This window comes from Bos taurus, chromosome 19 (assembly GCF_002263795.3).
Source record: "Bos taurus isolate L1 Dominette 01449 registration number 42190680 breed Hereford chromosome 19, ARS-UCD2.0, whole genome shotgun sequence".
NCBI classification, from domain to species: domain Eukaryota; kingdom Metazoa; phylum Chordata; class Mammalia; order Artiodactyla; family Bovidae; genus Bos; species Bos taurus.
In genome coordinates this window covers 26,412,282-26,439,129 of record NC_037346.1, presented here as the reverse complement: position 1 = coordinate 26,439,129, position 26,848 = coordinate 26,412,282, and the positions used below count along the sequence as shown (strand labels likewise).

General features: G+C 55.1%; 4 protein-coding genes across 13 annotated transcripts; 1 reads left to right on the top strand and 3 right to left on the bottom strand.

Annotated features, from left to right (window-relative positions):
- Positions 1-328: 328 nt before the first annotated feature.
- On the bottom strand, positions 329-4,476 carry SPAG7 (sperm associated antigen 7). Its single transcript, NM_001038543.2, is given in 7 exon segments — positions 329-730; positions 849-1,005; positions 1,103-1,192; positions 1,314-1,398; positions 1,545-1,633; positions 1,869-1,936; positions 4,383-4,476. Coding segments are annotated over 7 exon segments (684 nt in total). The 5' UTR covers positions 4,468-4,476; the 3' UTR covers positions 329-620.
- LOC100848357 (uncharacterized) lies at positions 4,222-11,653 on the top strand. Of its 2 annotated transcripts, none has more exon segments than NM_001255971.1 (3): positions 4,222-4,454; positions 8,867-9,045; positions 10,298-11,653. In NM_001255971.1, coding segments are annotated over 3 exon segments (429 nt in total). In that variant the 5' UTR covers positions 4,222-4,432; the 3' UTR covers positions 10,526-11,653.
- CAMTA2 (calmodulin binding transcription activator 2) lies at positions 4,667-20,141 on the bottom strand. Of its 7 annotated transcripts, none has more exon segments than NM_001255972.1 (23): positions 4,667-5,514; positions 5,621-5,695; positions 5,877-6,046; positions 6,227-6,247; positions 6,363-6,434; positions 6,653-6,836; positions 7,070-7,266; positions 8,312-8,613; positions 8,797-9,019; positions 9,158-9,236; positions 9,541-9,725; positions 10,317-10,432; positions 12,209-12,343; positions 13,894-14,020; positions 14,713-15,653; positions 16,209-16,343; positions 16,687-16,840; positions 17,101-17,172; positions 17,758-17,893; positions 17,976-18,043; positions 18,389-18,492; positions 18,692-18,786; positions 20,069-20,141. In NM_001255972.1, coding segments are annotated over 22 exon segments (3,591 nt in total). In that variant the 5' UTR covers positions 18,723-18,786; positions 20,069-20,141; the 3' UTR covers positions 4,667-5,450.
- Positions 20,142-20,565: 424 nt separating this feature from the next.
- INCA1 (inhibitor of CDK, cyclin A1 interacting protein 1) lies at positions 20,566-26,843 on the bottom strand. 3 transcript variants are annotated; one of them, XM_010815961.3, is made up of 7 exons: positions 24,935-26,843; positions 22,760-22,859; positions 22,562-22,675; positions 22,289-22,328; positions 21,818-22,011; positions 21,186-21,351; positions 20,566-20,957 (listed from the first exon to the last, which is right to left on the bottom strand). In XM_010815961.3, exons 3-7 carry the CDS (start codon positions 22,612-22,614, stop codon positions 20,811-20,813), a joined length of 600 nt encoding a protein of 199 aa, XP_010814263.2. In that variant the 5' UTR covers positions 22,615-22,675; positions 22,760-22,859; positions 24,935-26,843; the 3' UTR covers positions 20,566-20,810. The 3 variants fall into 3 exon arrangements, with proteins under 3 accessions (XP_010814263.2, XP_024836497.1, XP_024836496.1); XM_024980729.2 differs by lacking the exon at positions 22,760-22,859 and having other exon boundaries at positions 24,935-25,022; positions 26,399-26,842; XM_024980728.2 differs by lacking the exon at positions 22,760-22,859 and having other exon boundaries at positions 24,935-25,022; positions 26,630-26,841.
- Positions 26,844-26,848: the final 5 nt, after the last annotated feature.

Here is a 26,848-nt window from a genome sequence, read left to right as displayed (position 1 = left end):
GATATTTAACATACATTGACCTGTGCAGTTTATGAAACAGTCCTATCAGGTAGTTACCATTATTATCCCCATTTTACTGGTGAGGAAACTGAGTCACAAACAGGCAAAATACTTTACCAACGTGACAGGAAGTCGCAGAGCCAGGATCCAAAGCTAGACCACTTGGCCGTAGTGACTGCTCTTAAAAAATGCCATCCCTTAGGAATTTCTGCAAAAGTGCCAATATTTGACCATCTTTGGCCCACAAAAGCAAGTTTATAATTATTCAACCTATAATTATTTCAACTCCTCTCCAGAGCCTACCTTTCTCTGCTAACAAACCAAGACATTGGGTCAAACGGTGTTTATTGAATGTAAAGTAATCCCAGCCCCATGGGGAAGAAAATTCCAGGAAGAACAGAATAATACAGATTAAATACCCACCTGAGCATTCACACTTTCACATACTAACACACACACACACACACACACACACACACCCCACATACATATCCTAGATCGAACAGTGACACACACTGTGCCTGAGTGACAGCTGTTAGAAGGTGGGGCTCCAGGATGGGTTCTAGTAGCAGCAGCCTCGTCCCTCCCTGCCCCCTGCCGTGCCCCGGGAGCTGGGGTGCCTAGGAGGTAGATGGCAACTCTTCCCCGCTCTGCCGCAGACGCTTCTTGGCCCGGATCTCGTTCATGGCCTCTTCAATGGAGCGTGTGTCCCTCTTGTTGGCCACGGGCACTAGGGGCAGATGGGAGGATGGGAGGACCTAGGAGCCCTGTGCCTTGGTCTCCCCTCTCCTTCCCCCCAACCTGTGCTCCTCTTCCCTGCCCCCTCCCAGCCCCCACTGTGGCCTCACCACAGCCGTAGGTCTTGTTGGCCTGTAGCATGTGAGCTGCATCCTTGGCTGCCCCCTTGCCAATAAGGTGGCTGTATTTGTCTTTGTAATCGCTGGCCGGGCTCACCACCACGGGTCCCTGCTGGGCCGCTTCCTCCTCCTGTCGCTGGGCCAGCTCCTGAGGGTGCAGAGGGGGTCACCGGAGCTCAAGGCCTGACCTCAGCCCCTCCCAGATGGTGGTGGCAGGGTCCCAGGGACTGCCAGGCATAACTCACCTTCAGCCTCCGCTTCTCCTCAGCCTTCTGGGGGTCCCACTCCTCGCCACGCCGGTAGGAGTCCAGCTCTTCATCTGAGGGTGCAAACTCCTGGGAGAGAAGTGGGTGATGGGGTCAAGGTTCCACATACATAGTTTACCTCATTCTTCTCCCCTGGGGCAGGGTATAGGCTGAAAAGGAGAGAGCGGGGAACTCAACTCAGGCCTTTTACCTTTTTGAAGATCATGACGTAGCGACACTCATCATCTTCCCCGAAGGAGAAGGATGTCAGGCCAGCCACTTCCACCACATCGTGTCTGGGGAGGGGGAGCCAAAGGGAAAGAGGTTGTGAAGCCATGAGGGGGGCCAGTGCCCTCCTCTAGGAGGTTCTCCCCTCTGAACCTTTCACCCTTCGTGCCTCCTTGACCACCCACTTCCTGTCGCCCAGCCCAGAGACACTCACAGTATGCTCCTCTCTATCTTATTCATCGGCTGAAACTTTTTCTTGATCTGCCCACTGTCTTGGATGAAATCTGACACCTCTTTCTCCATCTTGGTAGAGGGAAAAGGGAAGAAGATATGAGATGATGGCTCCACCCCACTACCCCTCTCCCCAGCCGGGCCAACAGGCTTGTGCCTCCCACACCTTTCCCACCTCCGTGCCACTGACTTCTGGGCTTCACCTCTCTCAAGACAGTTTGCACACAAACTAAGTCCTCAACCTTCCAATTCTAACTTATTGTTAGTCCTTTCTGAAGCTGCCTTTGATCTCTCCAGTTGTTCTTACCCTTTTACGAAATTCTACTTTCTGTTGTTTCTCTTGCTCCTGTAGTTTCTTCAGGCGGGCTGCCTGCTCTGGGGGCAAGAAATGGCAGCATGAGGCTAGGGGTGGAAGTATGGGTGGTGAGAGGGTGTAAGGCTTTGGGAGGGGTCTCGTGTCCACTGGGAGGTGTCAGGGCAGGAAGGGAGGATTACTGTTATTTGCCAAGCATTTATTGATATTTACTCTATCCCTGATACGGTGCTAGGCCCTGAAGTACAAAGAGGATGAAGACACAGCTTTGCCCTTTAAGACCTCACAGTTTAGTGGGAGAAACAGAGATGAGAATCATGCTCAACCCTGTTTCCCACTGGGGAAACCAACTAGCAAACATTTATTTATTGCTTACGACATACCAAGAACTCTAAGGCTTGGGGAGGTAATGGGAACAGACCCAGTCCTGGCCTCACAGAGTTTATCATCTCATTGTCTACACAGGATAGAGGAAATTATTTAACTTCCTATATTTTGTAATACCCCCACTTCTTATTTCTACAGCCAAGATGAAGCTGAAATGGCCAGTCTAACATTCTTCTCCTCTGGGAGTGCAGGTGTCTGAGCTGTAAAGGGAACTCACTACCTTTAGTCTTACTGTCCCCTCTTCTCTCTTCTGCCATTTCAAAGTGCTGACAATCTTAAGGCCTACTTCTTCCACAGGATCAGAACCCCTTCAGCTGCACTGAACCTATTCCCATTTTCCTAATCACTTCATGTATTTGCACATGTTATTCCTGCTGCTTGAAAAGTTCTTCCCCTTGCAAACTTTGAGATCCACTATGAGTCAGATGGTGAAGAATTACTTCTTCCTCTGGGGCCCAAGCACATTTGGTTCAGACATCCACTATAGCACATGCTGAGAACTAACAGACTGTAACTTTTGTCTTCCCTACCCCACTATGAGCTCCTAGAAGCCAGGGACCCTGTTCCTTTCCTATCCAGTTACTCTCTGTGGCTCCAGGGCTTGACAGCTCAGGTGCGCTCCTCTCTTCAACCCCATGGGCTCTGACTGTTAGTGCACCCCATCTTAGTCACTGACTGTTCTGTCTGGCTTGAGAGTCTTCTCTCTGCATCTGAGGAGGTGATTTAAGATTATGGATAAGCACACGGGCTTAAAAGTCACAACTGGGTTTGAAATGCCGCCACTAAGTAACTGTGTAACCACAGGCAAGTGACTAAACTCTGAACTTCAGCTTCCTAGCCTGTCAACGGCCGCTGGTGAACCACCTAGTCAGCCGTGGTGAGCATGAAGTAACTCAGTTCCCAGGTCCCATTATGCTCCCTCCTTCCTTATAGCTTTCAAATATCTGCCTGGAGCACTGTGTTGCCTTCTCACTGAATTATCTATTCTTCAGATCTCAGCTCACTGCAGGCTAGGTTAGAAGCCCTAGGTAGTTACACTCCTGATAATTATTTTTCTTTCAGACCATTTATAAAGTTGATTTTTAACTCCTGTGTAATCATTTCATCAATGCTCCGGACTGTGGGCTCCTTTGAGTGTGCCCCTGGCCCTTAGTAACCATTCAGTAAATATGGATGTTAGTTTGACATTAAGCAGCACTTGAGCACTTTGAAGGCACCCACTCCTGTTCTGGCCTCCCTCGAACGGGTAGGGAGCCGGTGTCCTCCCCTAAAAGGACTCATTCTGTCAGATTCATTCACACGCTGCGGAGCCAGCAGGAGAGGCTTGCACCGCCCAGCGGGCCGCGCCCTACACTGGCAGTCCAACTTGAACCGCCAGCAGAAAAGTTACTCGGAGAACACAGACTGGGAGGCTATGGCCAATCGGACCGGGTAGGGGCCTTCTTATTTGTCCAATCAACATTCACGACCCGCCCAGGGACCTTAGGAATTTCAGGGTACAGATGAGAGAAATGTTGGTTCGCGGCAGAAGGGATCGGGTTAAATCAAGTAGGCGGGGCATAAGGGCGCTGAACGGCTCCAGCAGCCAATTAGAGGTGCTGAGGGTGGGGTGGGCTAGAGGAAGGTCGAACAAAACTTAATCGGTAGACTTTTAAGTTGAAGAGGCCAATAGGGGAGAAAGGATTGAGGATGGACGTATCCTGGATCCAATCCGAAGGGGACGAGGTGCACGGACCGGCGCGCCGGCAGGGCGGGCGGGGCCGAGCGGTCGATCTTACCGCCCTCCGATACGAAGGCGGGAAGGGGTTGGGTGGGGTTCAGGGCAGCCTACCAATCAGACCACGCCACCGGCGGACAGGCGGGCCCACGGGCGAATTGAAAACAAGGACTGTGGAAGGCCAGGGCAGGAAGAGGCAGGGGGCTGGTGCTGAGCTTCAGGTAGCCAATCATCGTCCGCTAAGAACAGCGGGCGGGTCAGCAGCCCTTTTAGGGACTCGGGGGGTCTCTGAAGGGGCCTGTGAGGGGTCTTTCAAGGTTGAGGAGGCGGGGTCATCCAAAGAGGGAGGATTGCGATCCTGAGAACCGGGCGAAGAAAGCCGGCAATGAATTTGGGATCCTCACCTCGGGCCTTGCGCCGAGTCTCCTGATCACCGAGGCTGGGTGGCTTCTCCATGGAGCTCAGGATGGAGCCCAGTAGGTCCGCCATCTTGGGAGTGACTGAGAGGGGGGCGGTGCGTCTTAAAGGGAAGGGCAAAATGCCTTTAAGGCCGGAAACACGTCGGAGGCGGAAAACCACGCACCCGCCCCGCCCCGGCGTGGCTCAGATCCGGGCTTGGCGCGCCCGCAGCCTTCCGCCGGCCGGGGGCCCCGCCCCTCCCCGCCGCCCGCAGACAGAGGCCGGAGGCTGGCTGGTGCAGCGATGTTTAATGGCAATTCGTAGAAACCAAGCCCATGCACAAGTAGAAAGTGCTCGTGGAGCCGGCAGGAGGCTCCCGCCGCGCCAGGAACCACAAGCCCGGCCGTGCAGCCCTCCCTGCGGCGCCTTAAATAGATTCTTCACTATACTCTGTATGTTACATTATGTACAAGGCCCCTCCCCTCGGGGACGGGGCAGGACTCCGCAGCGCGTTTCTATATACAGCCCCCCTTTGGCCCCGAGATTGGTGGCCGGAGTCGGTCAGTTGACGGGGAAAGACAGGGCCAGAAAGGGAGGAAACAAGACGCAAACATGCGGAGTCGGGGTGGGGGCACGGTCAGCCCTGAAACACGAGGGGCGCGCGCGTAGCGAAGGCAGAGGTGGGACCGAGGCGGATACATTCAGAGACGCGTCGAACAAATAAATAAGGCAAGTCAGGAAGGGGCCGAGGTGGGCACAGGCAGGGAGGGAGCTGTGGAGAAGGGGCAGGCAGGGCTCCGGAGGTCACAGCTGAAGATGCAGGTATGTGGGGCATGGGTCTTCTGGAGCCGGGGACTAAGAGAAGGGAGCGCGACCCGGAGGGAAGAGGAGGAGGCAGGGGTGGGAGAGGGAGTTCAGCACTTCGGAGGGGTGGGGGGTGGAGACCCAGGACGGGCTAGCACAAAAGTGACGGGAAAGCTGCCGACAGGGGGCTCCCCCTCCCCCAGAGAGCCCTCTCCCTGTTAAGACTGCAAGAAGCGGCCCCCAGGGTGATGAGAAAGGCAGTGGAGAGGTCAGGTGGCCAGCCCGGGTTGGGGAAGCCCTTCCAGCTCCTGGTTCTGCTTCAGTTCCCTCATCCTGCAGAGAGACAAGGAAGGAGTCAGAGGAGACCGGCCGATTAGGGCGGTGGGATGGGGAGGCGGCGGCGGGGCCCAGTCCTCCCCAGTGAGGGAAAGGGCAACACCTGTGTCGGCAGCGCCGCAGGAATCGCATGATCTTCCGGGCTGCCTGGTCCTGCTTCTTGGTGAGAAAGGAGCCTCTGGTGGAAGGAAGAAGAGATGAGACCGCACAGGACACTCAGGAATCACCTGCCCTCCGCCCCTTAGGGACCTTGGTAGGGCAAGGGGTCGGGGAGGAGCAGGATGATGAGTTGGGAGCCCGTGGGCAGTGGCCGTGGACACAGTGGGTGTGCACTGAGGGCTGGAGGGTTGGGGCCGTACTTGTTGCGGGCAGGCAGGGTCCCCGGGGGCCGGCGGCGGTAGGAGCGGTAGCGCTGCTGGATGAGGACTGCCGCTCGGCGGCTCTGCTGAAATCGCTTCTGTTCGTAGTAGCTTCGGAACTTGCTCTGGATCAGGATGGCCGCCTGGGTCATCTTCTTATAGAGTGCAAACTGCAGGGGTGGGGAGGAAGGGCAGGGGCTGACATGGAGGGACAGAGACCCAGACCCCTAAGGGTCACCCCTCACCCCGTTTCAAGTTCAGTCGATGCAAATCTCTCTAATCCACACGCTCACGGAAGGAAAGGCTGAATCATCACAGACAGCCTCACACCCAGGTCTCATGCCTAATACCTTAAGTGCAATCCAGGTCAGCTTGTGGAGAGAAAAGGGGAGTTAGGGCTCCTGCAGCATTCTGGATGCTCTGGGATGGGATGAGTGGGTGCCTGTGTGGGTTGGTGGGTATGCTTTCAAGAGAGGACATCCTCACCTGTTTGTACTTCCGGTAACAGCGCTGGATCACAGCAGCAGCTACCTCCTGCTGTTCCTTCAGCCGCCGGCCCTAAGTGGCAAGAAGGAAGTCTCAGCACCTGGATCAGTTAGGAATTGCCCACCTAACTGACATCTGACCTGCTCTTCCAATGTGCCTGGGGTCCCTTGACCCTTCACCCTACCCCAGATCTCTCTGGATGATTGCTGTCCCCCCCACAGTCCTGGGAACCCATCACCTCCCCACTCAAGATTGTGTAATTCATCCCCTGAAGCCCCCAAGCCCCCGACCTTGTATTTCCGGAAGGCTGTCTGGATGACTCGGGCTGCCTCATACAGTTCCCGCTGCTCATGATCCGACAGGGTCAGCAGGGCAAAGTCACTCTCCATCTTGCCACTGGCAGATGCGGAGAGAAACTCTGCCCAGGAAGGTGCTGGAGGGACAGCCAGGCGACCCCGCTCAAATGGCAGCTCGCTGTAGGAAACAGGGATAAAGGATGTCCTGGACATCTGAAGTCCCTCTTCTCCCACCTGGGCGCTGCTCTGAAGGCAGAGCCCCAGTAACAGGGTCTGGAGAGTGACTTCAGAGCTCGCCAGCCAGTGCCAATCCCTTCCTCAAAGGCTCTGGCCATAGTGCAGCTTCTTCCCTCACTCTATCCCTCCCATGTTCCTTTGAAGGATCTGGAGGCTTTGTCCTAAGCTGGTCACCTTGGAGGGGCTGAGCTGGGGAAATGGTCCACGTTCTCCAGGTAGCTGGCCAGCCAGGACATGGTCTCACTGAGCCCCACCGCTCCCGTCCTCTCCCGTATTGTGGCTCCAGCCTCAGACAGCCCAACGAAGTCCTCTCGTTTAATCCGCTCTGGTGTGGCTTCAATGATCTGCTTGGCCAGTGAGATCATGTCAACCTGGATGAAGGAGAAGCTGGGTGAACCTTGAGGGGCCCCCCAGCTGTTCTTGCTCTGCCAAGACCATAGCATAAGTTCACTTCCTATCTTTCTCCTATCAGACCCAGACGATGAGGCCTCATGGATGGCTGCCCCCATTAACCCTGTCTTTCTTTGCCAGTGTTCCAGGTTCACTTACACTTCTTGGGGTCCCACTCAATACAGCCCTGTGTTGAGACGTCATGGAAAACATAGGCTAGGAAGGACGTACAGCACAGGGGGATTCAGAAGCTAGGCGAATGAAGGGCTTAGCCTTCCAGGCTGACTGCCCACTGTCCCACCCAGCCTGACCCATGCCAGCTCCCACAAACTTGGCCATGTCTGCCACCCCCTCCTCGAACTCGCCAAGAATCAGCTCAGCGCTTGCCAATCACATGACACCTTATTGAATAGCTCCAGCCTTGCCTCTGCTCCAGCCCTGCAGCCTGCAGCACTTTCTGCTGGTCTCACATAAAGGCGCCTACCGTGTGGTGTTCTCTAAATCTGTTGCACTTTAGTGCTCCCCGGTTAATCCCTTAGTCTCTCTCTAAAGCAGGTATGTCCCAGGCCCTAGCAGAGAAGCAGGCTGCTGTACGTGAAGAGCCACTCTCCACTCTCTCATGGGTTCATTCACTCTACAAGACTCTTAGCTCTTACTATGTGCAAGCCTCCCCCTGGCCCCTGGTTAGTGCCAGACACTTCCGCTTCCATCTTGCCGACCTCTCTGCTCCTCTGTCCTCCCTGCTTCCTGCCATCGCTCTTGTCCCTTTATGGAACAACAGGTAACCCCTACCACCCAGCTCTAATTGAAGATATTCTCCAGAATTTTAACCTCTGAAGCCTCATGACTTCTGAATCCCAAGCTCTGACAGAAGCTTAAGCAGAGGGTTACCTTGCCTGTCCCCAAATGAGGGTAAATGACCCCTTCTTCCCAAACTGCCGCCCGGCTCTGCATGTTTCTTGTGGTGGCTGGCGTCACCCCAGCCCTGCACCCCCCTCTGCTTGGAGCCCTCCACCTAAGTGGTACCGGGATCACATCCACAGCTGGTGGACTATCGGCTTCCTCAGGAGCAGCCCCGCCATCCAGGGCTGGTGGGAGAGGAGGCGGCGAGGGTGGGGGCCCTCTCGGGTTGGTGGCTTCATAGTCCATGAGGAATAGGGGGGCCTCTGGGGCACCAGAGGAGAGCTGGCCTGGGACCATCTCCATAGTCATCTCAGAGGCTGGCAGAGGAACAGGGGGAGGACTCCCATCTGGGGCGCTAGAATAGGCCGATGTGACGGAGAAAGTGCCATCCGAGAGCTCTGAAGGTGAGGAGACACTGCTCAGGCCTGCAAGGGGAGAGAAGGGGGTGTGAGCATAAGGTGTCACTTGCCCTCTCCTCACTCTCCATCTCCCTGGCCTTGCTGCTCTTACCTCCCCATCCCTACAACCTCCTCTCTCCTTGCACTGTCTCCCACCCTCTAGCTTTCCCCTGGCCTGTGCTTCCACCCGCATTCCCCTTAAACCCTCACCAGTGTCGGGGCTGGAGGAGGGTGGAGACAGGGCAGGTGGGGGCTCAGAAGAAGCTTCCTGTCTTTGCAGTTCCTCCAGGCAGCGGGCGAGGCGCACATGACCCCGGGAATGAGCCACGGATAGGGGCAGGCGGCCCAGAGAGTCAGGAATGCTCAGCGCCTGTCTGTTCCAACGGAAGAGGAGCACAGCAGCCTCCAGATGGCCCAGGGCACAAGCCCACATCTGAGGAGAAGAGGGCGGAAGTGGAGGTAAGGCATGGGCCTATCCTTACTCCTTCCCTGCATCCCCCAAACGATCTTCTCTGTGAAGAACTGCTCCTGTTTCCCATTGTTCACGTGCACTAGGAACCAGCATCCTCACCAGAGGGGTGCAAGAGAAGTGGTCCACATTGAGTGGGTCAACCTCTTGCTCCAAGTCCAGGCTTCCTGTCTCCACACTCCTGGAGGGTTTGGGAAAGGGACAGTGGAGCCCAGTTAGGGATAAAGGGGGCCCAGTAGGAACTTCGGAATTGAAGGGGCTGGCAAGCACTATGGTCAACAGGATGAGTAATCAAAGAGATTAATGATTATAAGGAGGTCAAGAAGTCAGCATTGTAAGTCAGAGGACATTAAAACTCCCCCAAGTGCAAACCCTGTTCCAGCCCCTCTTCCTTCCCACAGTGACCCCAGCTCCCAGGACAGGCCTCCAGTTCCTCCTCAGTCCCTGACACCCTCCTACCCCAACTCCCACCAGCCCCAGCTCACCGCCACTGGCTCAGGGTCTCGATGAGGCGGGCATAGCCCTGGGCAGCAGCCAGGTGCAGAAGGCTCATGCCCCGGAAAGGGCTTCCATGGGCCAGACGCTCAGGACCCCTCCAGGTGGAGCGTGGGATCATGTTCTCTACCAGGACCACCACCCGGGCCTCGAACCCAGGACCCTGGCCTTCATCCTGTGGTGCACACACCCTCAGGCAGACACCTGAGCATCCCCAGCCTGGGATGGCCTTAGCCACCCCACCCCTGTCCTCTCAGCTTCCAATTCTGCCCCCTCCCTACAATTCTCATTCTAGGCTCCCACCACCCTGACCTCTGATGGCTGGTCAGTCTTCCCTGTCCCTCAGGCAGCTTTCTCCAGCAGCCAGACCTCATGCCTGCATGCCCATGTGGTGCCTTCATTTTGGCTCAGATCAGTGCCATATCCACAGATGGCTTCTCCCCCTCAGAACCTAGAGTCCTCTCCAGCCTTCTTTCCTCAAAGACCTGGAACGCTCAGAGTGCTGAGCCCCGACTTCTTGGATCCCCTCCCCCACCCTCACCTCCACCCTCCTTCAGACCAGAAATAGTCTGAAGCTTGTCATGCCAAGAGGGTGCCCAGAATAGCCACTCCTGCCACAGGGTGGGGGTGGGAGCAGGGTGATGTCACGGAGAAGGGAAGGGGACTGGCTGGGGCCTGGACAGTGAGGGGAGTCACACAGTAGAGCTGATTTCTACAGGAAGACCCTCCCCCTGCTCCTCACTGTAGAGTGCCCTCATGGATGTACCTGAATTGGAGGGGTGTCAGGAGCCTGGCAGGGGGCCTGCCCAGCTGCTGCGATCTCTGCCATCCGCTTCTCCATCTGCTCCAGTCGCTCCAGGATGGACATCCGGAACTGGTTGTCTGTGGGGAAGAGGAGTGGGCATGGGGGGGCTCACTGGGCAGGGTGCAGGGGATGCCTTGGGCAACAAAGCCAGATCATGTCCCAGGGTCTGAGTGACGAAGACACAAGCAATCCTTTCCTCTTCTCCATACAATGGCCCTTTACCCTCCCCCCCTCCACCTTCTGAATAGAGCCCCCCAGGAGCAGTCCTCAGTCTAGGGCTCTTCATACCACGTGTCCACCTAGGACCTGAATGCAGAACCAAGACTGTGTCCTTCAAGACACAGAGACTGTAGGACTCCTCGCTGGGTGTTCAGCCCCAGTTGCCCCAGATCTCTCTCTCTCACACACACACACACACACACACACGCGTGCCCCAGATCTCTCACACATACGTGCATGCACATACGCATACTCCCAGATGGCTTATTTTGTTCCTTCTTGCCGCAGACACTACCTTCGTCCCCCATGCTGGGGCTGAAGGACTTCAGGGTCCCTCCTCTCTGTTAATCGCTGCCCCAAAGAACTCAGAGACTGATTTGAAAAGCACCACCCCCTCCTCCTGGCCCCCCGCAGCTGTCCACAAAGAGGATGGCGGGGAGGGGAGGTGACAGAGATGGATGGCCAAGTCCATTTCTCCTCCTCCTCCCCCACTCCATGCACAAATGCACACATCCCGAGCTATATCTGTTCCCTCCTGAGATCACACAAGGATGAGGAGGGGAAGCAGAAGGGGGTCAGAGCCGTGGGAAAACAAACAGGTGGAGGCTGGGGATGTTTTGAGATGCCAGGACAGACGGGCAAGAAGGTAGGGGATGGTGGGGAGGAGGGTAAAGAGCTCTGAGCAGAGACTCAGGTATGAGAGCAGAGAGGGGAAGACAAACAAGGGGAAGGAGAGGAGAGAAAAAGGGCAAAGGAGAGCTGGGGATGTAGAACGAACAAGCAATAGGGAATGAAGAAGGAAAGTGAAGACAAAAATCCAAGGAGGAATGGAGAGATGAGAGAGGTAGGAGACATACAGGAGAGATGGTAAAGCACAGGTTAAACAGGAGGAAACGGAGACATGCAAACCTCAAGAAAGAAGCAGGTGCAGAAACAATTCTGAAAGCCACAGGAGGGATAACCAGTAAAGGGGACTAACAGCTCTGGATATAAACAAATACACACACACGTACACACACGTGTATGTATGTGCATCTCTGTATATAAGAAGATATATTAAAAGTGGTGTATGTTATTGAGCATTGTTACAGGGAATTTTCATTTTCTACTTTGTGCTTTTCTGTAACTTCAAAATTTTTTATAATTAATGCCTGTCTTTATAACTAGAGGGAAAAACCATAGGAAAGTTTAAATATATTGTGTAGGCACATATACGGAGAAGGCAATGGCAACCCACTCCAGTACTCTTGCTTGGAAAATCCCATGGATGGAGGAGCCTGGTAGGCTGCAGTCCATGGGGTCGCACAGAGTCGGACACGACTGAAGCAACTTAGCAGCAGCAGCAGGAGGCACATACACACTCATGTGTATCCCATGTTTGTTGCTCTGCACTGTCCGGCCCCACCCATGGCCTTGATCCCTTCCTATGGACAGGACAAGTGTTGGGACAAAGCCACCTCCAAGGTTTACAGGGAGGAGGAGGTGAAGGAAATCTGCTGCTCCTTCAGAAATGAGCAAGGAAGCAGGAGTTGGGAAGAGGGGTACAGTGGGCGCAAGGCAGTGGCCACCGGAGTCCAGATGGGCCTAGGAACACGTCATGCTCAAAGGCGGTGGGATAGAAGGTTAGAACTTACCGTCTAGTGACAGCCAGTCAAGCTGAGTACTAGGCAGTGACAGGAATCGGCGGGCTCGATACTCAAAGAGCACAGATGCAGAAAGGGGCCCCTCACGCCCTGCCACCTGCAGAGACACCAGCCCAACTTCATGGGCTGGGGAGGGCAAGGATCAGCGAGATGGCTCTCTTTCCTGGGCTCCTTCACCAGATCCACAGGTGGTCCTTCCACATCTACCTCCCCTACCTGCCCTGTTGTGGCCCTAGAGGCCCCTGGCTCCAGTGGCCTTGGCTCTAAGTGGGGAGGGAATCCCTTTATTTGAGAACTTAATAGCTCCTCTGGGCCAGAGACCCCTTGGGTTCTAGACCCTGTAGTTAAGGATATTGTTCAGCACCAAGGCATAGAAACAGAGTCAAGAGATACCTATGGGTGGTTTAGTCAACCAAGTTGTGTCTGACTCTTGTGACCCCATGGACTGTAGCCCTCTGGGCTCCTCTTTCCGTGGGACTTTCCAGGCAAGAGTACTGGAGTGGGTTGCCATTTCCTTCTCCAGGGAATCTCCCTGAGCCAGGAACAGAACCCAGGTCTTCTGCATTGCAGGCAGATTTTTTACCTACTGAGCCAGATGGAGGTAGGTGTGTAGAGATACCTCTACATATAAACAATTTGATGATGGTAAAATCTCTTATCTCCTAAGATCAAGGTCCAGAGGCCTTAACTCTGTTACTAAGGTGAAGGAAAGGAATTAGCTGCTCACCAACAGGGTCAAGTGAGAGCGGTGTCCCAGAATCTCAGTATCTATAGCCTTGAGGATAAAGCCACCAGGCCCTGGTCCCAAGCTTAGACGCTGAGACTCCCAATTCCCAACGTCTCTGGTCTCAGCCCCTCTCTTGCTATCCACCACTGAACAGGGCTGCTGAGACTCGGGGAGGACATACTGACAGAGAGCAGAGCTGTCGACATGTCACTCCAGTGGTCCTTGGGGTCCCACAGCAACACTGCTGAGTGTCAGGTGAGGGGCAAAGGGGGTGGCAAAAGGGCAGAGATGAATCTTGGCAATGACATCCAGACCAGTGCTGTTCAAAAGAACTTTCCTCAGTGTTGGAGACATCCTGCATCTGCACTGTCTCCTGCGGGGGGCACGAGCACATGTGGTCACTGAGCACCAAAATGTGGTTAGTGTGATGGCAGAGCTGAATTTGAAACTTCATTTAATCTTAACTATTAATTTCAATAGGCACACGTGGCTCATGGCTACCATACTGGATAGCACAGGTCTTGAAGCCAATGTCCCTCAGTCTCAGAACTGGTTGGAGGAGACCACATTTCTCCCTTCTCATTCTCCCAAGAGACTCTCCCTGGACTGGAGTCAGTGGGCCTGGAGAGCCATGAGAGTCCCCTTGGGTCTAATGGCTGATCTTACAGAAGGGGTGGCCAAGGTCCTATGAAAAGAAAAAGGCTTATTCAAGATCACCCATCAGCTCAGCAGATTTCTTGGATTAGAATCTAGACCTCTGACACTTCAGCTCAGACTCATCTGCCTGCTGGAGGGCGGTGGCCGGGGGGCAACCACCGGGCTCAGCCCCAGGACTGGTTGAGGTGGTTACGTTCTCAGGAACAACCCAACACATTTGTTCCTAGTGCTTCCTGGGAATCCTAACAGTCATGTCTTCTGTCCCTTCTCCTACCACCCCCAGTCCCCATACCGGGACAGTAGCAGCGTAAGACACCAGGCTGGACGAGTGAGGCTGGCACGGCGATGTGATCAAAGACACAGGAGTAATGCTCAGCGGCCTCTGTCCAAGGTCCTGTGATGAGCACCTTGACCCCACCCTGCAGGCAGAAGTCAGAGAGCCATGTGACTGGGGGCTCTCTCTGCTGGGTATAATTACTCACTCCTTCATTCAGACCCTAAGAGAGGACCTATTGCTCTCTGTACACCCCAAGGTCTGGGGTACAGAGATTGGACATGAAGTGGAGTGAGATCCACTGTCCTTTCTCCCCACACTCCTGCCCTCTACTTGAATCTGCTAGAAACGGGGAACTCATTGCCTCTCCCAAGGCTACCATCCCATTTGCAGATAGCTATCACTGGGAGGAAGTCTTTTCTTGGGGCCCCCTGGTACCCCTAGAGAAGTTCCTGCTTTCTATCTCTGGGGCAGCACAAAGCAGAACTTGACTGCTGAATACAGTCTTTCAGCTTCTCAAAGTCTGCCATCACATCCCAGTTGGGTTTTCTCTTCTTCAGGCTGAACTGTCCCAGGCCCTCCCCACCCCACCCAGTCACCAAAGGAATAAAGTCCCCCGGGGCACTTAAGGGACTCATACAACCACAAGTCACAGGTAGAAGGAGGGAGGAAAAAAGGGGTAGTTAAGAAGGCCTGTGAAAACCGTTAAGAAGCTACACTCTATGTAAAGATAGAGGCTGGGAAGAGAACTAAGCAGCCATGGATGCTGAGAGAAACTAGGTCACAGGCCACAGGGTAAAAGGGATGCAGGAGGAAGGAGAGAAGTCTGAGACTCACCTCTGGGTAGGACCACTCTGGGGAGAAGTCTGTGATGGTGCTGAGAGCAGGAGAGAGCTGGGGGGTGGGGGCAGGGCCACTTGGAGCTTCGTCACTGATGAGTTCTCCCATGAGGTCCGGGAATGATGAGAGACTGAAGGGCTCCAGTTCGCTGCCCCCCCCAGCTCCTCCAAACAAGGCCTCCCCTCTTCCTACTCTGCCCGATGGCTCCAAAGGGGCAGGTGAGGGTGGGGGTGAAGGAGGGGGTGAAGGTACAGGTGGGGCAGCCCCCTGGGCCTTGAGCTCCTCTCCACTGTCATCATCCTGAATGAAGAAGCAGTTTCCCCTTCTCCCGCCTGCTCCAGACTGTGGAGGGAGACCCCGAGTGGCCACCTGGGGCTCCAGGGCAGCAGCAGGCTCGAGTGCTGGACAGGGGGTATGGGCGGCCTCGGCCTCGGGGAAGTCTGGGCTCACCCCCTGGCCCCCTCCATATGTCTGGCCCCTCTGTGGGCTGTTGAGAAAACGATCAGGATCAAAGGCAGGGCTCGGAGGGGCTGGTGGGGCCGAGGGCTCAGAGCCCACAACCACAGCCAGGCTCATGGGAGGCCTCGGATCGGCCTGTGGAGCCAAATGCCTGGTGGGTGTCAAGCCCCCGGCTCGCTGCTCCAGTCCTGTCAGGAGGAGGATGGCGGTGCCTCCTCTGGAAGAACCCCCTCGGGAGGTTGGAGGGCTCGGTCTGATCTCTAGGGGTTCTGCAAAGCCGGAGGAAGAGGAGGAAGAGGAAGAGGAAGATGGGGAGGTATGTGCCTTGGGGAGCTCTGGGGGAAGCGGGGCTATCAGTGGAGGCGGCTCAGGGGGATGGGGGTGGGGGACAGAGGTCAGGGTTAAAGCTCGGGGTTCCACTTTGGGAGAGATGATACGGTGTTTCGTGCTGCTGCATTTGTGGGTAAGGCTCCCAGAACCTGGAGTGGAAGGGGTGGTGGGGAAAGAAGGGGTAAGACACATCTCTCTCCAGCCCTCCCTTGCTGGAAGCTGTCATGTATTTCCTGAGAAGTCACTACATACCAGAGGTGTCATACTGCTTGTGGCCACTGGGAGGCGGCAGAAATATTTCTCCTCCCCCACCCTCCCCCTTGGAGGAACACTGCAAGGGAGGATCCAGGGCTTGGGGGAATAGCTGAGAGCAATAGGTGAAGACATAGAAAAAGGACAGAAGAACAGAACCAAGCGGGTACCAACTAAGAATAAGGCTAAGCCTGTGTGTAAGCAGTAGTGCTGGGGTGGCCAGGAACTGCTAAAGGAAGAAGGCAGACAGAGAGCCCAGGCTGCCAGGAATAAGTAAAAGGAACTAGACAGTATGCAGACGGGAAAGCCTCTGCTCATCTGGCCCATCTTTCTGGAACATGCAAAAGTCATGCAAATAAGCACGCAAATCCCAACAAGACAGATGCCCCCCTGGTGTGAGTAAGGGCAGACCAGCGAGGAGGGAGGAAGGTTCCAAGGTCAGGGTCACTCACCAAGGCCCCCACTGCAGAGACAGGCGTGGGTTCGGGGTGCAGGCTTGGTCGGGTGGGTGTCTAGGATCTGCTGCACCAGCTGCTCTACGGAGAACTCCTCTGTCCCATTTCCACAGCTCCATTTGATGCCATGAACTGGAGGAGAGTTGGGGGGAAGTGCTGTGGGACCCCCTACAAAATAGGCCCCAAAGAACTCTGATGGCTCCCCCAAGCACCTGAGATGCTCTGAGACTTCCAGCCAGAGGAACAGCGGCCAGAAGCCCCCAGACTGCTCCTACCTGGAGCTCACAGCTGCCCTCCATAGTCGAACACCTTAGATCACACCAGGAACCCTGGTACCCACCCACCCAGGAAAGAAGCCTCCTGGCTTGGGGCAACATGGTCACCCCACAGGCTCCTGAGTATAGAAACTTGCTGCCATGGGAGGCCCCTGGGTCCACTCTCCCCTTGGAGCTCTGTCCTGGCCCTGTTGCCTTACACATGGGCTTCAGCTGTCCCAAGAGCTCCTCCCGGGACCACTTTAGCCACTCTCGGCGGTCGCTGCTGATGGAACAAAAGATGGGGCTGCAGCCCTTTCCACAGTCCTCCAGGGCTGGGACGTTCAGGTAGTGCACAAGCACGATGTCAGGGTTCTGCGGGTACAAGGGTACACACAGAGCGCTATGGGGTCCTGATGTCCAGGGACTTGGCCTCCTAGTCCTCATTTTCTCCCTAGGCACCCCTAGCCTCACCCTCTCAAGTTCTGGCTCTCTCCATCCCCAAACCCCTTTCTCTTCTTCCCAGTCTCCCTTCCACACTCAGAACCTCGTCATCCTTCCCCTTCATTCCGCAGACCCCCACCTCCCTCAAAGAGCCAGGTAGACTCTGTCTCCCCGAGCCCTTCCGTCCTCACCTGGAGCAGCCAGTAGCAGCGCCGATGGAATGTGGGGACGATGGAAGAGTGAACGTAGCAGCCATAGAGACACTGCCAGGAGACAGGCTGGGGTGGGGGGAGGGCTAGTCTGCTCCCCAACTCTTCCTCTGTTCAGTCCCTTTGCAGGAATCCCAATCTTGCCACCAGTTCCTCTTTAACCCTTACCCACCCCCATCTATTCCCCACACCTTTCAAAACCCAGCACCCAAGTCACCCTGCGGTGAAGAGGAGGGGACAGTGGGGCCAGGGCCTTACAACAAGTACCAGATTTGAGACATGGGACTATTCAGAAATCAGAGGGCAGGGCAATAACACATCTGAGATGAGGAGCAATGATTTGAGAGAAGAGAAACCTGTGCTTTGAGGTACTAAGTACTGTCAGACCCCTACGGGAAATGCAAGAGAAGTGAGGGGATTGGGCATCTGCGGCCTCCAGGGGGAGGCGTGGCCTAAGTCCTGGAGAATTGGGTCATGGAGGGAAAGCAGAGAGGGGGCTGATCCAAAGTGAGTGAGAAGCGAAGAGTGACTGACTGGGAGGGTGGTAGGGAGAGAAGGTCACCAAGCCCTGGCAGAGCTGGAACCCAGCTCACAGGGAAAAGCGGGGGCCAGGGCAGATGTACTGGAGGCCTTGCTTACCTCCATGCCCTGGACCTTCAGCTTCATGTGGTCCTCTCGGGTGGTCTTCCCATCCTTCCGCTTCTTCCAGAGGTAACCATCCTTCCGGTATTTCACCTTCTTGCGGTTGTAGAGGATAATGGAGCCATTCTGAGGCCTGAGAAGGGAAGGACTTGCCTTAAGTTCTGTGCACAGAACCCAGGACCCCTGCTACTCCCCATCTTCACAAAACTTCTCACCTTGTCTTGGGGGCACAGGATAGCCACTCGTCATGCTTCTCAAAGGTGATCAAGTAGGATGCAATCTCCTGGAGGAGAAGAGGCACTCAGGTGGGGGTCCCCTTCCCAAAGTCTCAGCCTGGCCTCTTGGGCCTCCTCATCTATACCTCAGGGATAACGGCATCCCTGGAGGACTGTGTGAGATAACACAGGACAAGTGGTGAGCACAGTGGTCTGTTTGTAGGAAATACTTTGTAAGTGGTAGCATTTATACACAGGTGCCTATGCCAAGAAGTGAGCTCCTACGAGATGCAGGTCTTTATAGCTCTCCTGTGATCCCCAAAGAGCCTAGAGAGTGTTGAAAGGCACAGAGGGGAACTCCTCCAGCCTACTAGGCCCTGCAGAGCCCCAATCCCCCCGGCTCCCTAGAAAACCTCATTTGTATTCCACCGGAGCCGCTCTGGAGGCAGCAGTGGGCAGCGAGGAAGACACTCCAGCAGCTTCTTGGGGAGAAATATCTTCAGGTGGTGGCTGTTCTCTAGAGGGGATGAGAAGGGAGGGCTTAGTGTGAGACATCCCAATGAGAGCCCAGGGGAAAAGGGCCGAATGCGGGGCGGGGTGGTGGTGGTGAATGAAATGATGCCAAGGAGAGCGGGGATCCAAGAATTAGAAGGTCACCACCGCTTGGGGGAAATAAAAGGCTGTGCCCAACCTGGAAACCTGGACTGTGAACTCACCAGCAACCTCGGTGGTGTCCTTGGTATTCATGGTGAGGGCTCCAGGGGGCAAGGTCACCCCCGGCCTGACGGGCCGGGGGGAGGGGGAGTCTGTGCTGGGAAGGGAGAGAACAAGGTCATGGCAGAAGCCCCTACACTATCAAGGATGAGGAGAATGAGGTGGGAGACCTGGTATACAGCCGGGTCGTGATATCTGAGGAAGCCAAAGGAAGGGGCTGGACTGTGATGTCAGAGTACAGCCAGGGGGTGGAGGAGAGGGAGAACCCAGACACGGTGCCAGGAACCAACACGAGTGGGAGACACAACAGAACAGAATAATCAGGAAGAGACCGGCGGGGTGGGGGAGGGGAGAAGGCCGGCGGGGGGCCGGCGTTTACAGCCCTGGCTTTCCAAGGCTGGAGCTGCGGCGGGGTCAGACCCTGGGGCTAGGACTCAGAGCATCCGGTTCTTGAAGGATGGTTTGACAAATGAGAGCCTGGATGTTGGGGGGAAGGCAGGAGTTCTAAGTCCTGGTGGAGAGCTAGGCCTTAAAAGACACACCCTGAGTTCCTTCTCTTTGGTTTTTCCAAGGGGAAGGGCAGATCTGACAACTGATCTTAACCTCCACCCTTTCCTCCAGATTGGTGGGGCCTGAGTAGAACCTGGTTTAGACACCCAGGACCCAGCTATCCAGCCCCAGGTCAACCCATCCTCCACCCTGAGGCTGACCGCCCTGTCCACCCCACCGTACCTCTATCCCCAAAGCCTCTGCTTCCCTCGGCCTCCAGGCCTATCCTACCCCATCTACCACTCTGACTCCAGCCTGAGCCCCCACCCTCCTGGGGGAACAGATGGAAGCTGGAGGATGCTCTCAGCGCGGGCTCCGCCAGGTGTCTGGGAATGGAGAGGGGGAAGAGGCCCGTCCGAGCACGACTGTGAGCCCTGGAGCCTGGGCTGGGGTAAGGACTCCGCCCGAGGGCGCAGGTGCGCAGTCCGGGATGGGCAGCCCGCCAGGGTGCGGAGCGGGCCCGGGGGCGGCCCCCCCAGGAGGGGCGGTGGTCAGCGGAGACGCTCCGAGGTGGGAGGGTCCCGCCTCCCGGCCGCACGGAGAGATGTCCTGGAGAAGCTGCGGAGCAGAGTCCGCGGGCGCGTGGCGGGCAAGGGGCAGGGCAGGTGCTGGGGTGCGGGGGTCCCCGGGACGGTCCGGCCCGGCAGGTCCGCCTTGCGGCCCTGCGCCGAGCGGCGCCCCCTGGCGCGGGGGAGGAGGACGGAAGCGGGGAGTGAGGGCAAACCCGGGAGAGCGCCGGTGGTCCCCGGCGTGGCGCGCCAAGTCCGGGCGGTGGAGCTGCGCCCCCTGGCGCGGGGGCGGAGAGGCGGGCGAGAGGCCCCGGCTCTTACCTCCCGGGGTCCCGCGGGTGACGGCGGCAGCGGCCATTCTACCCCACACCGACCCCCCCCAGCGCCGGCTGACAGCGGCGTCCTACGTCACTGCGCACGGGGCGGGGCTTCCCAATTAAGGGGATGGGGGTCGGGACGGGAACCTGGGGTCAGCACACGTCTGGCTCTGGGTGGGGCGCTGGCCGGAGGGACTTGGCTTCCAGGGCCGCGAGCCAGGCGGAGGGACGGGCTGCCGGGAAGTCCCAGAAGGGGCGGCCGCGCTGAGGGGCAGGATGCGGGGTCCTGGAGGCGGAAGTTCCGCCGACTGACGTGACCTCGGCCCGGAGAGCCGGGTGGGGAACACTGGAGCGGGCAGGACTGTTTTCGGGTACAACTCCTTGAATTTGGGGGTATCAGCCCAACTTCATTTTGGCGGGGTCATCGCGAAGCTGAAAGGAGCCCTCCCTCCCCATAAGCCTCCCCATCACTACATCGCGGAGAGAAAGACAACTCTGGGCTCCACTTGCTTGCTTTTTAATAACAGAACGAAGAGAATAGTGGCAGGGAGCCTTGGGGGGCTCCTCTGAGAGTGGAGAGGGGAGGCCATCGGGGCTGCTCGTGCCTAGTTTCAGAGGCGGGGAGAGGAAGATGGGAGAGGCCAAGGAAAGGAGGAATGCCTTGATGTCCGAAATACTGGAGATTCCAGCTCCCAATCCTAGGCCCCTGAGGCACGGCCAGCGTCTTGGGTTTGGACATTTTCTCCCTACTCCTCAGACTGCAGTTCCACCCACCAGGGATGGTAAAAGGGGTTCCTAGTGGCTGTGACAGCGCTGAAGGAGCCCATAGAGCCCAGCTGCCTGGAGAGACAAGACCCCTCCTGGCCCAGGGGACTCCAGGGAGACCAAAGCAGCTGTAAGAAAAAAAAAAAGAAGGAAAAAAAAAAAAAGAATCAAACAATAGGTCTTCAGATTTCCTAGGCCCCAAACCCAGGTACCCCCAAGTCTCAGGATCTGGCCTACTTTACTTTTGTCCCTCTCACATCCAGCTATCCCATGTGGCTCTTGGCTTCCCCTGTCTCCCCATGCAAGACCAAGGGTCCACATCACCACCCACCAAAGTCCTCTTCAGCCATCCATACCTGGGCCCTGCCAGAAGTGAGGAAGTGGTCCTCCTCCTGTGGATAGTCTGCCCTCTCCTCTTCCCGATCAGGGTGTTCGGTGGTGCTGGGGAAGCCACAGCCATCACTGTCAACCAGCAGAGGCCCAGACGCAGCCCCAGAGCTGCCCCACTGGGCCTTCTTCAGTCTGTGGAGACTTAAGGCTTAGGAAAGAGGGGCCTGGAGGCCAGGCTTCCTGTCTCTCCATTCTTCATCTTCCCGCCCTGAACTAGTTCCTGCTGGGACCCAGGAGTGTTATCATTTGACACATTCCAACTCTGCACTTCCAACCTTCTGCTCCCCTCAGACTGAAGTAGTTTCCCATCCGGGGGCTCAGAGGTGACCTCTAGCTTTGCACCATCCTCCAGTTCTGTGGAGTGCTTTCCTGTCTTCAGTAACCAGGGTTCCACTCCTTTCAGCTCAGGTGACTAATCCCCCATTCCTTCGTTCCCTCCTCCTTCCCATATTATGGGAAACTTTGCTTCAATCTCACCAAGACCATGGCACACTCCCAAGCAACCTCCAATTCCCTCAAAGCTCTCCACCTCTTCCTTAGTTTAAGCCACCCTGTCCCCATACCGTTTGGCTCCCAGAGCCCTGATGTGTCTCCTTACTCATTGATGATTCTCTGTCGCCTCCTTAGATCTTCCAAGTGATGAGTGACCGCCCTTACCCGGGCTGGGATGCCCCCAGATCCCTGCTGCATTCCTCCTGAACATGGCCTCCTCCTTTTTCTTCTGCAGAGCACCTCAGGAGGTGGGAGTCCCTCAGGGCCATACTGGCCAGGCTGGGAGCAACCAGTGGCTCTCTGTACCAGATAATGGGGAGAGGGAGCTAGAAGGCAGAAATGAGTCTCTCGGGGGAGCTTGGACTGAAATAGGGAACCAGGGGTCTTGGGAAGACCAGATTACAAAAACATGGCTGTGATCTGGAAAACATGATGACTGATTCATAGGAAGGAGGGCCTGCTCAGTGCACTAGCTGGGGGAAACCAGAGGGAAGGGAGAATAAGGGGAGCTGGGGATGGGATGGCAGTGGGTGTGATCTTAACCAAGAAGTGTCAAAGGGCAGAAAGTTCATCATACCAGCAAGGGTGGGGTGTACTGTTCCTCCATCCAGGTGGGGCTGTAAAGCACAAAAAGGGGGCTAAGTGCAAAGAGAATATCCCTATCCATGTTGTTTCTCTAACAACCTCTCCCAACCACCTACCTGGCATTAGGAGCTACCATGTCCATCACTTGGTGGGGCAGTTATCCTGAGACTAGGACTTATTGCTACAGTAAGGCTTTATGGTAGTTTAAAATTGTACAGCCTCCCCTTCCCACCTCTGGTTAGTCCCGTTTCTCCATTTCTCCCACCTGGGCCTTTGACTAAGATTCTCCCAGAAGGTGTCTCCATAGTGCTGGGGCATCAGTCCGAGGCTCTGGGAAGGCAAGCAGTGGGGTGGAGATCGGCTGACCACCCTAGAACACCTGAGGTGAGGACAAGGTAGGCTCAGTTCTGGCTCTTCCCTTACGGTACCTACTCAGTCCAGGGATTGAGGAGTCTTATCTTACCACAGGACCACACAGCTGCCCAGGCTCCCTCAGGCCATGTCCTCCCTTATCCATTTTAGATGAGAAAGGTGGTGAAGACTGATTTGAAAGGCAGTTGGAGCTGGAGTGAGCATGGAGATTAGCAATTGTCTGAGCCTCAGATCTCACTGAATCTCAAACTTCTACACCCCACAACCAGAGAACATCATACTTAGCAAGCAGGGCTGTTAGAGAGGGAGGCCCTGGCTACTCAAGTGATTCAACAGGTTCCTTTCAGTCAATGCAAGCATCCAGGAGAGCAGAGTCTCTATTCACTCCTGCTATATCTCTCCATCTCAGAAGCACTAGGGGCTACCCTAGTTGCTCAGTGGTAAAGAATCTGCCTGCCAAGCAGGAGATGAGGGTTCGATCCTGGGTCAGGAAGATCCCCTGGAGAAGGAAATAGCAACCCACTCCAGTATTCTTGCCTGGAAAAATACCATGGACAAAGAAGCTTGGCGGGCTACAGTCCATGGGGTCACAAAGAGTTCGACATGACCTAGTGAGTAAACAACAACTCAGAAATACTAATATCCTTTAGGTAGGGTGTGCAAAAGTTGTTTGAGAACAGTTCTAATCACTTCTAAAGCTGCCAGACTGACTGACCAGATGTCTGCTTTCCTGCTGTCTAGAAGAAAGTCCCAGGGCTTCGGCCCTTTATCTTCATTCCTCCGTAGGTGATCTCACCCAGGTCCATGACTTTAAATACCATCAATGTACTGATGACTCCCAAATCTATATTTCAAGCTCTAGCTCCTCCCCTGGACTTCAGATTTGCAGGTTCAACTGCCCATTCAACACCTCCTCCCTAGCTTTCCCCATCTTGCCAAAAGGCACCCCAAACACCCAGTTGCTACAACCAAAAATCTGGTATGCCTCACTCGGCCTCACCCCTCATATCCAATCTATCAGTAAATCCTGTGAGTTCTACATCTGAAATACACTCAAATTTAACTACCATTCACCATTTCCACTCCCACCACCATATTCCAGCACGTTTTCCCCTCTTTGGACTATTGCAATTGCGTCCTCCTCCATTCCCTGCTTCCATTTGAATCCCTCAACAATCTAGTCTGCACATAGCAGTCAGAGTAATCTTTTAGAAATGATTATGTGAAATAATACCCTGTTTAAAGTTACTTCAAAATGGTCTAAGTAGCAGGAGGCTGAATGGGTGTATCAAGAAAAAAATTATCCACCAGGGACTTCCCTGGTGGTCCAATGGTTAGGACTCAGCACTCAGCACTCAGCACTCTTGCCGCTGAGAGCCCAGGTTCAATCTTTGTTTGGGGAGCTAAGATTCCAGAAGCCGAGTGGTGTATCCAAAAAACAAAGATTATCCATCTAATGATAATTATTGCAGCTGACTAAAAATGGTACTCCGGTGTCGTGGTTACTATTTTCTCTACTTCTGTGGTTGTTTGAAATTTTCCATAATAAAAAAGTTGAAGGAAAAGAAAGTCCGCTCATGTCATTTCCTTGCTTAGAAACTCCCACTGATTTCTACTGTCCTTAGCATAACGTTCAAATTATTTTCAATGGCCCATAAGGTCCTATGTGACTGGCCTCCCCCTGTCTGCCTTTACTCCACTTTTCCTTTGATCACTAACTTGCTGATGGGCTTCCTGGTCCTAGAAAACAGAAAGTTAGTTCTTTTCTTGGGACTTCGTTTTGTTTTTTCAAACCTACAATTCCTTCTTCTACTCCCTGGTTCTTAGCAGACTGGCTCCTTCCCATTTTTCAGATCTCAATTCAAACTCATCTCCTCTTCCCCTTCCACAGTCACACTCTATATACTTGAGTCTCAGAGACATTCTACTTACATTATACTGTACATTTATTTTTTCATGTGCTTACTACTATTTGAAATTATATTTATTCATGTACACATTCTATTTCCTCCCTGTAGAATGTTGGCTCTATGAGCAGGACCCCTATCTTTCTAATTGCTGAATACCCAATGCCTAATATTCAGTGCCTAGAACACTATTAGTGTTCAAAAATAATTTGCTGAGTAAATTAATAAATCACCAATCCCCTGAGACCAGGCACCGAGATTCTTGTTTCTTATTTCGTACTCCTCTTGGGGAAGAACCCAGACATGGAATCCTGCCTCCATCTCATTCCCCCCTCCCCAACTGTGTGGGGAGGACTCACTTGGCAAAAGGGATAAGGTTGTCTGCATCTTCCTGTACTTGCATGACTGGACAGGGTTGGGAGGCTGGACTGAGTCTCCTCATTGGTGCTGGGAAGATAATGGAAAATGAATCATTGACTCATGTAATTCACCATGAGTGAATGTAAAGATTGGAAAGAAGATGTATAGGTCCAGAAGAAAGGAAAGAAAGCTGAAAAGGTATTTCAAGTGCTGAATATTTTCATTAGCTGAACATACACAATCAAGACAGCAAACACAGGAAATGTAGAAATGGTGAAAGATTAAAAAAAAAATCTTTTTTCCTAAGCCGAATACACAGAGTAAGTGAAATTGACAGATGGCAGTTGAGTGACTTAACTGGCAATATGGGATAATGAAATGAAAAAGAATGAAACGTGAATTAGACAGAGCAAAAGGCATTTGGGGATAATTGGTACAGAACTGGTGGCTGGGGCCAGTTAGAGAACTGAGGGTTGGTAAACAAACCAGGAATGAGGTGTTAATGAAAGGTAAGTGTGGACAGAGCGGTCACGGTCAATTGGTGACGAGGAAGGAGGGGGCAGTGGGAATGTCTAGAGATGTAGAAGGTGAGCAGAGGTCAGTTACACAGGACCACAATTCCAGACAGCAAAAGGTGACCTGAGAGCCAGTTGGGGTGGGCAGACAATGCAGATAAGAATGTTAGATGAGTTAGGAGAGGCAGCATAAATGCCAGAAAATTGGAAACTGTTGCAGGTGAATAAGTATTTATTCAAAGGTAACTAAGATGGGCTGAGAAAGGAAATGAAGAATGAAGAGAAGAGTATTTAGAGCTGAGCTGGCAAATGCCAGTAAAGCTAGGCTGAAAGGGCAGATGGGGTTTTAATGGAATATCTTGGGCCAGAGCAGAGGAAGCTGAACTAGGGAGCAGGTGGCCGCTGAGGGACGTTCAGACCTTAGTAATTGGGTGTCTAGTTGGCCAGATCTAAGAGAAAGATGAGGCTAAGGAAGCTAGAAAGAGTCCTGGATGGTTGACCGGCTTGGGGGAGGGCGGGGCAGCGCGGGGGCGGCGGGGGGCAGCCAAGTCTGGGAGGGGAACCTGAGTCTGACAGGGCAGAAGAGGACCCAAGGAATCTGGCCGGGCTAAGTTAGCTAGAGCCTGGAGGTCGTTGGGGTGGAAAGCCCTGTCCAGAGGGAAGGCTTAGAGGAAAACCCCTTAGGGAGCTCAAGGGACCCTTGGCAGCTGACCAAGGCGTGAGGAGCTGCTAAGCCTGAAGGCACAATTTGGGGGCTGAGGAGTTGATGTGGCTTCCAGGTGGTGGGCCCTGCGGGGCTGAGGCCTGCTGGGGCCAGGCTGGGCAGGCAGGAGTGGCCTGGGCCTGAGGGGGCGACACGGCACTGCGGGCCCTGTCGAACCTAAGGACCAGGCAGAGACACAGCGCCCGAGTGGTGGTGCCGCTGCCGACTGCACTTGGCCAGGGCACCTGAGGCAGCTGCGCGTAGAATTCTAGAACGTTACACCAGGCGCTGAGGAGTGAGGCGGCGACAGGAGCCGAGGGTGGAGCCGACCAGTGCCTCGAGCCTTGGGGCGGGGCCTGCACCGCACCACCTCCTGGGCGGGGCTCGGCTGGCGGCTCCACCCCCTGAGCGCGCCTCCGACGGCGGCGACGTGCGCGCGTCAGGGGCCTGGGTCCCCTACCGGGGTCCGCCCCCACCTTTCCCGGCTTCTGTGGGGCTGGCCACCCTCTGGAGTTCCGGCGTCCGGGTCGCCCTCCCGCGTCCGCAACTCAGTTCCCCTGTCTCTGCCTGGTGGGTCCCTCAGTCCCGGGGACATTGCCCCTTTAACAGCTGTCCGGGTCGCTCCTGGGCCGTTCTCGCGACGGCGCGCGCCCGCCCTCCCATCCGCGCGCGCGCTCCCGCCGGTCCCCCGCCCC

Coding starts and splice junctions, on each gene's coding strand:
- CAMTA2 (XM_024979527.2), bottom strand. CDS start 18,722: ATGAATACCAAGGACACCACCGAGGTTGCTG. Junction 10,433..12,208: donor TGACTGGCTGTCACTAGACG/GTAAGTTCTAAC, acceptor TCTTCCCCACAG/ACAACCAGTTCCGGATGTCC. Junction 9,020..9,157: donor ACTTCTCTTGCACCCCTCTG/GTGAGGATGCTG, acceptor TCTTCTCCTCAG/ATGTGGGCTTGTGCCCTGGG.
- INCA1 (XM_024980729.2), bottom strand. CDS start 25,017: ATGAGGAGACTCAGTCCAGCCTCCCAACCCTGTCCAGTCATGCAAGTA. Junction 21,352..21,817: donor CGACAGAGAATCATCAATGA/GTAAGGAGACAC, acceptor AAGTCTCCACAG/ACTGAAGAAGGCCCAGTGGG. Junction 20,958..21,185: donor TCACTTCTGGCAGGGCCCAG/GTATGGATGGCT, acceptor TTTTTCTTACAG/CTGCTTTGGTCTCCCTGGAG.